The following is a 13,325-nucleotide window of genomic DNA, read 5'->3' on the forward strand; positions in this document are numbered from 1 at the left end:
TAAAAGCATGTTTATGTTTGCCTTTGGATATTTATTGTGGTCTTTCAGAATATTTTAACAACTTCTAACATCTCTGAATCATACTTTACCGAGTAAATAGGATAATTCTTATTAGAGACTCTTTTGTATATTTTTATAATAAAAGCTCTGAGTAGGTTTAAACTAAGAAAATCTTTTAATAAGTAAAGGTAAAAAGCTCACTATTAGCAACAATTATTATTTAAAATATATTATTAATTATTAAAGAGTTTTTACAATTTAGATTTAATTTATAATATTTTTCTTTACAAAGTAATTGGAATGAAATAAATACCAATAAAAAATATTTTTGTATTGAAAGAATAATGAAACATCAAAACCTTTGAACAAAAAGCACCATGTTCTTTTTTTGAATGATTCAAATAATTTTTCCACAATGAACTGAATAGAACAATGAACGAGAAAACTGAGAGAAAAATAAATGAATCAAATAATAATACCGTAACTGAATGATGTCTATGTGTAGCATGAAAACCAATCGATAATCCTTCTATTTTTACATTGAGGGTAGTTTATATAGGAGTGAGGATAACGTTTGCGAGTTGAAAAAATAATAAAACAACACGAGAAAAATTAAAGATCAAAATTAAAAAGTATTGTTAGTAAAAATAGAATATTTTCCTAAGGTTTTATTGCCAATTAAAACTCTCAATTCATCGTATATTTGTGAAATTTGATTAATTCGTTTGATGAACGAGAGCAAACGATTCTCATTTAAAAGCAAACATGAAGACGGCTAGATGGAATTGAATTCTGAGACATTAACGAGAATTTTCTTGATTAAATCGATTACTCATTGAATTTATATTCAAATTCAGTTTTTGTTCTTCTATTTTAATTAAGAAAAAATTTTTTCATTCAACAATTAACCACTCTCTTCCATTTAGTTAATTAAGTTCTTTCAAAATATCAATGAAAAGAATTTACACTCGATAGGTAGCTAAAAATAATCAATAATACGATAAATGGACAAAATTATCTGGTAAATCAAATTTGTAAATGTTTAATAATAGAATAAAAGAAGGTCGTTTGATCAAAGTATAAAAGTGTAATAACATTCACTATTAAAGTGTAGATCTTGACAAAAGGTGATTAATAAATCGATCTATGGTTACATTGATAAACGTTCTAAACTGCTCTTTTACTTCCGCTTTAGAATTGTTGTGGTAAAGACGACATTGGAGTCAAGGCAAACAGTAATTCAACTGGTAAAAATAGTGGTACCATGGGCAAACCATCAATGAAATATTCAAATTAGGTATCATTAGGTTAAGATAATGTGTAGGGAACATCTGGAGGTGTTATTAGAGGAAGCGAATTACAATAAGTAGTTTGCTTATAATAGAAATGATCAGGAACAGTAAATGTTGATCAAAATGAACACGTATGAAACATCAAGGTTAAGAGTTTTTCAATAAAAAATTAATTAGAAAGACAAGGCTATTGTTTTTAATCAGGGAAATCTAATCCTTAATTTATTCTTTCATATAATTATTCTGAAATTGAATATTGCAGCTATAGGTGACCATGATGGTTATCATCCCCCTGGAAAGATTAAACCATGAAAATTGTTTTTTTTTATGATACATTAAATCACAGAAACAATTAAGATAAGATAAATTACTCAAATATATTATACATATTTATTCATTTCCACTTTACTTCATTGTACAATCGTGATTCCAGTCGTAACCTTCACCCAGTCACACAATCCGACAGACTACTTAGATTGATATTGAAACTTGGTCATGTAGAGCACGAAATTAAGAATGAGACCAAACTAAGGTCTAAGTTACACAAAAGTCCTGATATAATAAACCGATAACTATTATTTTTATATTAAAATAACTCCAAACTGTTTTATTAAATTTTTTTCTTTACTTTGTTCATAGTAAAATAAGCCAAATAAAACACTTTTTCTTTTCTTGAAATAGCTGTGAATATTTAGGTCGACTCTGTGACTTGATGAATAAAGTAAATTTGTAAGTGTTACCAGGTATTCAAATAAATGGCTGAAGGTTACTGAACGTTGTAAAAATGTAGTAAACTAGTGATAACATTGACTGAAGTAACGATTAGTCAACTGTCTATATTTACTACTGCAGACTGAATTGATTACCTGATGAAGTTCGATGAACGCTCTTAGGTAATTTTATATTGATGTCAGTTTGAAAGATTCATATAAATCAATAATATAATATTTTGCCCTTTTATCGTTGCCGTTTTAGCAGTTAGCAAGCTTGTGTGATAGCTGGTTGGGTGTTTTAATATTGATGATAGAAAATGAAAATGATAATATCATTTCCAAGTGATAAATATTAGGATAAATGATAAGAAGTTATTTTTTTTTTGTATTGATTTGAAGGGGAATTATTTTTTTAGGTTATTATTATAAATAGAACTTTGTGTTGAAAAATGAATGAAAATATTACAAGAAAGAAATAAAAAAACTAAAAATTAAACTATGAGATTTATTGTTAAGAAAGTTTTCTAGACACTTTCCTATTTTTATCTTTCCCAGGAGGAAAATTTTTGAATCTTGAGAATGTTTTATACTCCAGTCACAGGATGAGTGTGCAAAATTTTTATCTCCCCAGGTCATTGGACCTTTGTCAAAAATTGAAAATAAAAAAGAGATCAAGAGGACTTGAAAAATTGTAAATAATGCTTTCCTCTAAAAATAGAGAATTAAAAAAAATATCTGATAATTTTGATTATTTACATTTTATTGCAATTTTTTTTTTGCTCATAATTGTGAAATCTGTTGTGAGATCTTGACTCTTTCGCTTGAATAGTGAAGAGCTCTCTAGATCAATGAACAAAAATAAAAAATATCTTGTTATATTTATATTGGCCTTGAGTTTCTTTATAAACTATCCCTAATCTAATACTTGCAAAAAATTTTATATTCAGTTTTTAGAATAAATTATATCTAATTTGTGAATATTTATAACTAAACCTTAAAGTTATCTGAATAATAATAAAATCATAAATAGTCTTAAGAATATTTTTTTCTTTTTCTTATATAATATTACAGTAAATAATAATTATTTACTCTTAACTTGAGCTTCAAGAGTACAGAATTAACCCTGATAAATTGATATTTATAGCATTATAAAATTTATTTAATCCATTAAATCAATCACTGCTCTATATTATTAGTCTTTTATAATTTACACAATTAATATTAATTTTATTCCAAAATACATTATTTTATTACCTACTCCATTATTATCTACCCTAACTCTATTATTCACGTCTAACAGCTTTCACATCTAGACACAGAACAGACAATATAATGTATCACTATTGAATCACCCTAAACGTTCGTGCTATGAATCGATGTAAAATAGAAAAAGATGAAGAATAACAACTGATGAGTCAATGACCCTCCAGTTGAAATTTAGGTCAAGTTTATTAACCCGAAAAATATCGAATAAATCCAAATGATGAATTACGAACATAACAAGAAAGTTCTCTCTACCAGAAAATTGCTTGTACGAATAGGAAGAACGCGAAAATGGCAGAGTAAAGAAATCGACAAGCATGGTAACGACTATTCTTGGGAGACTTAGGGTCAGACATAAAACCCTTCGATGTGGGTTAGATGTTGTCAAAAAAATGTTGGGAAATAAGAGAAATGCTGAAGTAGACAAAAGAGAATTTAACGATATGCTTTTCAGATAAGATTGGTATTTTACTTGCTTATTTATTGTTTGTGTTATAAAAGAAATGTATTAGTCTAACAATATTTTACTGAATGCTTTTTTAGATTGAATTAGTGAATATTCACTGTGCTTATTCCCGGTACTAGTCTGAGTATTGAAGGATTCTTTTTAAATTTGGTAGAATTTAAGTGATGTATATTTAAATGATTGCATTGACTAGTGGAATAAATTTTTAAAAATTATGGAATTTTATACAATAACTGAATAACTGAATAAAATAGAGAATATTTACTGATTTAATCTAAAAACATTTGAAAAGAATTTATTCAAGTCATTGGCAAGAAAGAATGTTTTTAAAATGAAAAGAAGAATTTAACCATCCAAATGATTTACCACTAGAAAATAATTAATTATTGGCTTGGACTGACCTTTTGGTATCAATTTAAATACTAGTGTGATAGAGTATTTTTCGAACCTGAAGTAATTAATATTCATCGAGTTCAACAACGAGAAAAATGGCTCTTTCAAGTCATTTCTTCTATAAGTCAAAGCAGATTATGTTATTAGAAAGCTAAAAGTCTGCGAAAAATTTATTTGCCAGAAGTTGTATACAATTTTGCCATTCTATTTACGTTTTTCTTCTTTTTGATTCAATTTCTGTCACTTTTGTAAAATTTTAACGATGATTTGTGTTGCTGGTGAAATAATTAATCAAATTGTATGCATTTGATTCATTCGTACGTGGGGTATGGAACGTGTTAAGAATTAAAAAAGGAATGAAGAAAAAAGGGAACAAGGGAAAAAGATTAAAATATTTACACAGCAAGCTAGGATCTCTTACAGAGAGAATTTTTTTTCTAATTGTAACTAAAAAATGACAAGTGCACATTTTAAATCGTCATGATGAATTTTCTATTATAATAGTAAACTTTAACTTCTCGTAAGTAAATTTAATTATTAACAAAACTTGAAATAATTGCAGTAGAATAATTACTTATGAAAATTCAAAATTCATTTTTATTTTTGCAATTATTAATTAAATAAAAATTTTCTTATTCCTATTTATTTATATTTCAATACAAATAAAAGTTTTTTTAAGGAAATAAATTAGATTCAATACGTTATCTAATTTAATTTTGTAGAAGAAGTATGTAAAAAAAAGAAAAAGAAACATTTTATCAACTTTCCATGAAATTTCTATAATAATATCATTTAACTAGTTCCTGACTCAAGAGACGAACGGTGGAAAAGTAATAAAAACCACGCATTTAAATTCGTGTATAAGAATACAGTTTACAAAGAGAGAAAAGTAGAAAAGTTTTGTATTCGCAACAAAACGAAAACAATACAATCACTCGCTAGACGTTTCACACTTTTTCCACTATTCCATTATTCTTCTTTAGCTTTGACAGCTTTTGATAAAAACTTTCACACATTGCATCAACATACAATCAATTTTTCATGGCTTTTTTCATGCGTATTCTTTTATTTGTAACGATTCTTAATTAAAATTATTAAAGCGAAACGTTTTACCTTTATCTATTGAATTGTTTTAACCCTTTTTTTGTCTTTTATTCAATACAGTGTTTTTATTATTATTATTATTATCATCTGAAATGGAAATTTAATTTAAAATAAATATTGATTAAAAGATGAAAAAATAGTTTGATAATTGATTGATTGATATAAGAAGTTATAAAAAAAACCTAGACAGTGAAGTCATCATTTTTTCAGATTATTTACACACCCTGTATGTCTCAAGTTTCACCCCAAACATAAATCATTCAATCTACTTCTTAATAGAGTTTATTTAACCCCATTTTCTTATTCCACCTTTTAGTGCTTTCTTCGAGTGACTAAATTAAATGCTTCTGGGTAATTTTGGTAACCCTTCGCTCGTGGAAGTGGTAGGTTAGTTTAATATCATGTATTATAAGCTTCGATCATTCAAAAGAATAATGACGAGCAGGGATAAACGAAGTTATAAACGAAAATTAAAATAGATCATCAGTAACCTTGGAATAAGTAGAAAAAAATGGGTCTAATTATGGACATCTAATTAAAACTATTTTTAATTGTTTATAATGAATTGACATTAAAACTAAACACTTGGACTCTCAATGATTATATGTATTTATATATATAATATACAATAGTTAAAAGCCAATGATTGTGAAATCGAAATCAGACCAGTTCTATTTTCTAATAACACGCGATCTCTTAGTTTTAATAGATAGAAAAAAAAGTTAAACATGCAACAATATATTTATGTCTTTAATATTATTTTTTCCATCAGCATCAATCACATTCATAATATTTAGAAATGTATCGAATATTTTGACAGAGATAAGTCAAAGCAAACGAAAAACAGAAGAAGTTAAATTTTAATTTCTGCTAACTGTAAATTATGATCCAGATTTTTTAAAATAAAAAAGTATGCTTTTATTTAAATTGGGAAATAGTAATTCTATAACAATTTTTTGCATAAAAATATTTTTATCTCTTTAAATTATTCATTGAATATTTTAAAAAGCTAACTTTCATTAAAATTATTCATTACTTTTTATATAAAAATTTTATTTAATAATTTAATTCCAATAATAGAAGTTTTCGAAATGTTTTATGTCGAATAAAAAATAATAATGTATTGATGTCAGATGATTTCTGATATGAAAAAAAAACAAGTGCTTTCCAATATTATCCTCAATATTGAATGAAATAAAAAACTCGAAATGTTCTGTCATTAGCAGTTTTCCAGTTTATCTAGAAAACGATTTATTATATCCTCATTTTACTTGCCAACTTAATAAATAATATATTTTTCATTAAAACAAAAAGTTGATTATATTTTCCTGTCAATATCTAAATTGTTAAAATAATATTTTAACTATAAATAATTTTGTATATAAAACATAAATATTTGTGTATCATTGAATGATAAATTATTTATTATTTATTCAAAAAATGTTAAATTATTAAATATTAACTTTATTAAAACATTAAATTTCAATCAATATTAAATGAGAGTGGAGGTAATTTGTTTATTTTGAGTCCAAACAAGTATAAAAAAAATACTCATTGAAATTAATACTATCGATAATCACAGCTGAAGAATATTACAAAAACGGCGTTTAACATATTTTCCAATCCACTTGTGTTTCAATGGATTTAAAGAAATAGTAAGTCTTCTTTTTCTATCTCTAAACGAGTATATTTCTTTTTAAAGTTACTAACTTTATATGTTATTTTATTTCCACATGCACATAAACACAAATAAAAATATTCACCATGACCAAATTTAATGTAACATTAATTTTCGGTATTAAATCGATGGACGCTGGGGGTCAATTTGGAGATATAGTAATTAAACAGTTAAACAAATTGGCAAATAAATGAAACACGCATCTATTTGGTAAATAATTATTATTCCAATACATAAATAATTCTGTTTACCATTTGCCTCTAACATACAAATTGTTTATTAACGCAGGAAATCGATAAAAAAAAGTAGAAACAACTTGTGGGTCAAATCATTTAGTTAATTAAATTTCATTCCCGAAATGGACTCGATCAATAAAACTAAGACATTTTTTCCTGATTTAATGTAGCTGTTGTTAATGAAATGAACTTGTAAAAATAAAATGATAATCTTTCAACTTTTTTTTTCTTATTTTCAAAAAATGCGTGCTCTTTAATTAAATTTAACTTTCCAATTTTTTTGCTTCTGCTAATTAACAAGTTTCTCTAACTTGAAGTAGAAAAAAGTGGCTACGAAAAATATTTATTTTTCATGAACGTTGAATTATCATGCTTCTGTTGGCTGAGTGTATTTATATCCACCACAGGGAAATAGATGGAGTTGAAACAAATGAAGAAATGAAAATTGATGACCTCAAAAATTATTCATCATTTATTGTTCATTACTTTATTTATGTTGGTATTGAAGCGAACTGTGGCTTCTACAATTAGTAGCGTAATTAAATATAACGATGTTTATTATAACCACAATGGAGCCCAGGGTTCCAGGTATAAATAAACTAAATAGGATACTCACATTAATTCATAAAAATGGACCAAATACAACAATGGAATAAATAAATTTCAATCATTGTATTTTATTTAACAAGAAATATAAAATTATTAACACATATTGGTAGAATATTTGAATATTTAAATTCAATTTTTCTTGCTGTTTTTTATTTTTTTATGAACACACCAGTGCTGTAAATTTTTATCAACATGATACAGCCATTTTTAGTAAATTCTAAAGTAGGTTAAAGTTTTCAGTTAGATGGTGACTGTAATTATTTTTTTTTTGTTAATAACGTCAAAAAAGCTTGACAACTATGTTGCGTACTCAACTTTAATGATCTCCGGTGCTATAAACATTATATGAGGGTTCATATGAGATACATGGCCTCTAGCAGATGAATTCCTTGATTTAAGAGAGGAATATGTTTTTTAGGAGATGGACATTATGTTAAGTTTGGTTTAAATAACTTGTAATAATTCATTTCTCAAGTAGAACCACATCTACCACAATCAACAGTGCTCCAGTGATTTAAACAGATGGTTCAGTCAGCCACATATGGAGCTGGAGATGTGGGGGATCCTGGGGTCAGTGATGGTTGACTTGTTCTGGTAATTTTATGGTCCGAATATGGTCTAATTTAATTCACCATTTATTCTTTTCAAATTAGTCTATGATTTATCATAAATCAACTCATTCATGAAATTCAAAATTGGAGATCACTGACATGGAATATCAGATCCAGTTATACCGAAAGTTGTCTATTAAATTTTGAACATGATATCAGCAATTGAGTATGCTGCAGGTGATAATGATATTACTATTAGTAATGTTCTTTGGCAACTTAGCCTAGAGGCTAATGATGTAAGCTTCATTTGCGGTGACAGTATCATTCCCAGAGATTGGGTCATTACGGCTGCTCATTGCGTTCCAATTCGTAACGTCCGAGCCGGAAGTACTTTCCACAATTTAGGGGACACTGTTCATCAAGTTGATAAGATTATCAGACATAATAGCTTTTTCAGTGACAATAATACATTTTACTAAAAAATAGTTTGTTTTACGATGTAGAACTATTTCCTACTTTCATTTAAAGCATTACTTTAGAATTATTTTCTTTAATCTTCATCCACTGTTACTGGGAATTGCTTTAACGTTAAATTTAAATACCTCAGATTTTTGTTTCAAGTGTTTTCTTCATTAATTTGTTTGTTTTTATAATTAGACAAAATAAATCAAGTTAAAATACACTTCGTGTAATCTAAAGCTGTGAGTTGATTGTACTCTTATTTTGAAGCTCAAGTAACCGAATCAGAAATACTTCAGTGAAGACTTGAAGTCATTGGGAAGATGAATATTCAAGATTCTTGAGAGTCTTCATCCCATTAATCTTATCAGAGCCAATTTGTTGATACCAATTTTCAATTTAAACTAACATGAGCGATAATGAAGAATTTTTCAATGGTTCAAATGGGAACACAGCAGTACCACTTGTAGGGCTGATGCTGGTGATCTTGTAACAATCAATAGATGTCTGGCAAGAGTAATTTTGTGGGTTCAAGAATGTGATCATTCTTGTGATTGGATTATTTTTAAAGAGATCAGATTCGTTGAGATTAGCTTGAGGATTCAAGGATAAGATTCAAGATAAAAGTTTGGTTAGAGTAAAGAGATTAATAAATGGACGGTATGAAGCAATAGTTTTAATTTGCTATTATTAGTTTAGCTTCTTTAGACATAATTTAAATTAAAAGGTTCCATTTATTTATTTTTTTAAACTCTTTATCCAAAATTATTATTCAAAGTATTTATTTATCTTCAATTCAGTTGACTATTTTTAGTTCATCTTGAAAGAAAAAACTCCAGCTTCAATTGGTATTAAAAATAGTATTCAATATCAGCCAATCTACAGCATTATTTCCTTTATTGACATCGCTTTTATTGTTGAATTGAAGTCGAGGAAAATACAACGATTGGGAAATTTCCTTATCGAATCGCTATTCAACGAGATGAAAAGCACCTTTAAGATGGAAGTGGTATTAATTCTAGTCAACAAATAATTACAGCTGGTCACTGCGTTCATTGAGATTTTCCAATCTGATTAGTTCATGTACCATTATTGTCCTTTGCTTGTAACTATTATTGTCTCACAAAAGGGATCCTATTTATTCAATATTTTATAGTAATTAAATTATTACGACTCTCGCAACAATACTAGACACTTTAAACTTTAGTGTCGAGATTGAATTACTCTCAATCAAAATCATCTCCAAGCTGTTGAAGCATCAATGTCATCAAACTTCAATTGTCATAAAGTTTTCATTTCCTCCGGTGGCTATTCGTCAGGTTAAATTTACGCGGGGACTTGAAAGCTGATTTCAACATGAATTTCAGCATTATTCTATAGTTATCATTGGTTGTCCAGTTGGTATTACATCGGGGTCAACTGGATGCGCACGCTCTACATATCCTGGAATTTACACTGACGTTGCTGCATATCGATCGTAGATTAGTGACGAGACAAGAATTTATAAAACGTGGTTTTATGTTAGGTTTCTATGATAAATTTATATTTTATACGTAGCATTGCAGAAACGACTTATTCATATAATTGTGGGAATAATTCAAAACATGGAAGAATGAAACTTGTTATTGGAATACAGTTTTATTCAAGTTTCATTTAAGTGTAAATGTTATTCTAGGTCTATTTAAATTGTAAATAAATATTCTTGATTATTATTAATTATAACTGAGTCGAAGAAAATGTTTTTTAAAAAAACTTTAAGCTTGAAATTGAAAAAAAATGTGAATTAATTTTCACAAGTGTAATGTTCATTTCTTTGTTTGCTGATGATGTGGGAAAATCTAAAATATAGTAATTGCACGAAATTTAAGTTTAAATGAGCTTTTATAATTTCTTGGTTTAAAAGTATCATAAAAAAAAATTTTTTCAACAATAAAATCTCACTTAAATGAGAGAAGCTTTATTACTTTTAATAAAGTACAGATTTTACCTTCACCACTTAGCATATCCACACCCTTATTTAGTGTAGAAGAGAGATTTTCAGCAATCACTAAATTACAGAAAAAGTGGATCCTACTAAGCTAACAAAAATAGCTGGTAAAAGAGGAAAAAAAAATAAGAAATATTCTCTGGTTTAAAAACCTTCAAATAATTGATGACACTGTAAAAAGCTATGTTTAAAATGATAACACAAATTTTAGCTGAAACAAAATCTCTATTTCAGCACAAATCTTTTAATTAGGTATTTTCACCGTTATTACAAGCTTTGCATAATTCAACATGATCCTAGTAACACACCTCTATAACATCAAACTAGAATTGTTGGCCCTTTTGTCTTGTTATGATCAGTATGCAAATTCCTTTGAACTCTATTACCTGGATACACAAAATAAAATTTCTACACAATTTAACTCAGGCACAAAAATGAGCAACAAGGGAAAACATTATCCTATCAAACTTTACAAACATTATCAAACATAGTATGAAGATAACTTTGTAGCAAATAAGTAATAATAAAAAATGAGATAACTGGAAGATTATTTTCCCAGTTTATCTTATTATCAACGATAACTAATATAAAAATTGGTCCAGTGATATAAAAGGCAAAAAGAAATAATGTTCTTCGATGATTACGTTGAAAATAGTGTGTCGTAATGAAACTGTTAGTTCTACTCGCAGCTTGTGCTTTCATAGAAGGTAAAACTTTAAATTAAATTTAAGAAGAACAAGCTCAACTAGTTCTATATTAACTTGGTTAAATATATCTAAAAGTCAAACTGTATCTAACTTTCCAGCTAATTATATAGAACATCATTTTGACAACTCAACTTCAAATGATCGCATAGTAGGAGCTGGTGATATTGATATCAGTAACACACCATGGCAAGTTAGCATTCACAATGCTTCCAAGTACCATTGTGGTGGTGCTATTATTTCAAAAGACTGGATCATCACCTCTGCTAAATGTATGAGTCAACCAAAGAATCTATACACAGTTCGAGTTGGAAGCACTTACTACAACAGTGGAGGAGCCATTTATAATGTAGCTGACATTATCAAGCATGAAAACTTCAAAACAAATGCTAAAGGACTTTCTTCTGATGATATTGCTTTAGTTCGTCTCAATACATCAATAATATTCACTGCATCTCAGAAAATAATTCCACTATGTAACATTGATGAAGTGGTGCCCATGGGCAAGCCAGTTCAAGTTTCTGGTTGGGGTGGTACTGTTCCCTCAAATTTGAGAATCCTTCAATCATATCTAGCAAATGTTTTGAGAAAAATAAATTGTAATAGCACGCATTCTACTCGTGGAGGACTTTACGATCATCAAAGTTGTATTGGTCCTGAAAATGGACAGAGTGGTGCATGTCCTAAAGATGCTGGTGGTCCAGTTGTTTATGGCTCATCGATATTTAATAAATATCTTGTTGGAGTAATTTCGTGGTCAGAAGGATGTGGTAAACCGAATCTTCCAGCAATATTTACAGATGTTGGGGCATATCGATTTTGGATCAAACGTCACACTGGAGTATAAAATAGATATATTTTTTATAATTAAATTAAATAAATATATTTTTAAATTAAAAAAAAAATACTTTTCCATTTCATTTATTGTTGAATATTATTTACTTTTCTTTCTGTAGCTTCAAACAAAATTTTTGCTTCAATTGATTAATCGCCTACTGTTTTTTGATTGGTATTATCATTTGTGCATTGTAGCTGACAATATTGTTTACTGGTATTGAAATACATGATATTTTATCGGAGTATGGGTTGGTTAAAAAATTCATTCAAGCTAATACCATTTATTCAGTTGGTAACTTATTTCTTGACTGACAACAAAACTTCTGATTAAATCTGAGAAGAAGAACGAATTCAACTAGTTATTCATTCTAACAAGATTGAATTAATGAAGAAGTAGAATTGTTTTTAACTTTAGAATTAATTGCATCAGAAAATGTTGTACAAGTTCAACTTCAAATAGCCACATCAGATTTTTGTTAAATACAGTTTAAAACATTGTTCCACTGCTTCAATGTTGATAGAAAATGTTAGAAAAGACTTGGTAGTTGCGTATTGGTAAATTTCCGGTCGAGAAAGCATCCAATATGATCAAAAGATTCTACAAGCGTACAGAAGAGTAATACTTGACCAGTCTGAATGTGATCATACTTATTCAAAATATGGACAATTTACAGGAGTAAAAGATACATTCAGATTGAACATGAAGCTGCTTCTGAATAGAAAGAAATTTTGGAAGAGATGTTGAAGTTTTATTATAAGATGGAGATTAAAGTTTTCTGATGAAGTAAACATTTTTCGCAATTCTTGAGATTTTATTTTTGATATAAAGAAATTCAATTTCCAAGGATGAAACTACTATTGATTTTTAAAAATCAATGGAAACAGAAATAGTAAAAATGAGTTATTATCCAGAATAATTGAATGGATTAAAATTTGTCAACTTTAGACAGCTTATTGATAAACATCATAAATATATTGATAAGTAAAACTGTGATAATCAGATAAATATAATAGGTCGATGATTATCATGTCT

At 27.7% G+C, this 13,325-nt stretch overlaps 2 protein-coding genes across 17 annotated transcripts in view; one reads left to right on the forward strand and one right to left on the reverse strand.

Moving 5' to 3' along the window:
* Positions 1-13,325, reverse strand: part of pHCl-1 (pH-sensitive chloride channel 1) — a 61,164-nt gene that overhangs the window by 29,697 nt on the left and 18,142 nt on the right. The window lies entirely within an intron of this gene.
* On the forward strand, positions 11,372-12,360 carry LOC118072369 (trypsin-1-like). Its single transcript, XM_035092182.1, has 2 exons — positions 11,372-11,458; positions 11,557-12,360. Exons 1-2 carry the CDS (start codon positions 11,416-11,418, stop codon positions 12,300-12,302), a joined length of 789 nt encoding a protein of 262 aa, XP_034948073.1. The 5' UTR covers positions 11,372-11,415; the 3' UTR covers positions 12,303-12,360.

The sequence above is a fragment of the Chelonus insularis genome, unplaced genomic scaffold (genome assembly GCF_013357705.1).
Source record: "Chelonus insularis isolate UGA/USDA-ARS -01 unplaced genomic scaffold, ASM1335770v1 contig_93_pilon, whole genome shotgun sequence".
NCBI lineage: Eukaryota > Metazoa > Arthropoda > Insecta > Hymenoptera > Braconidae > Chelonus > Chelonus insularis.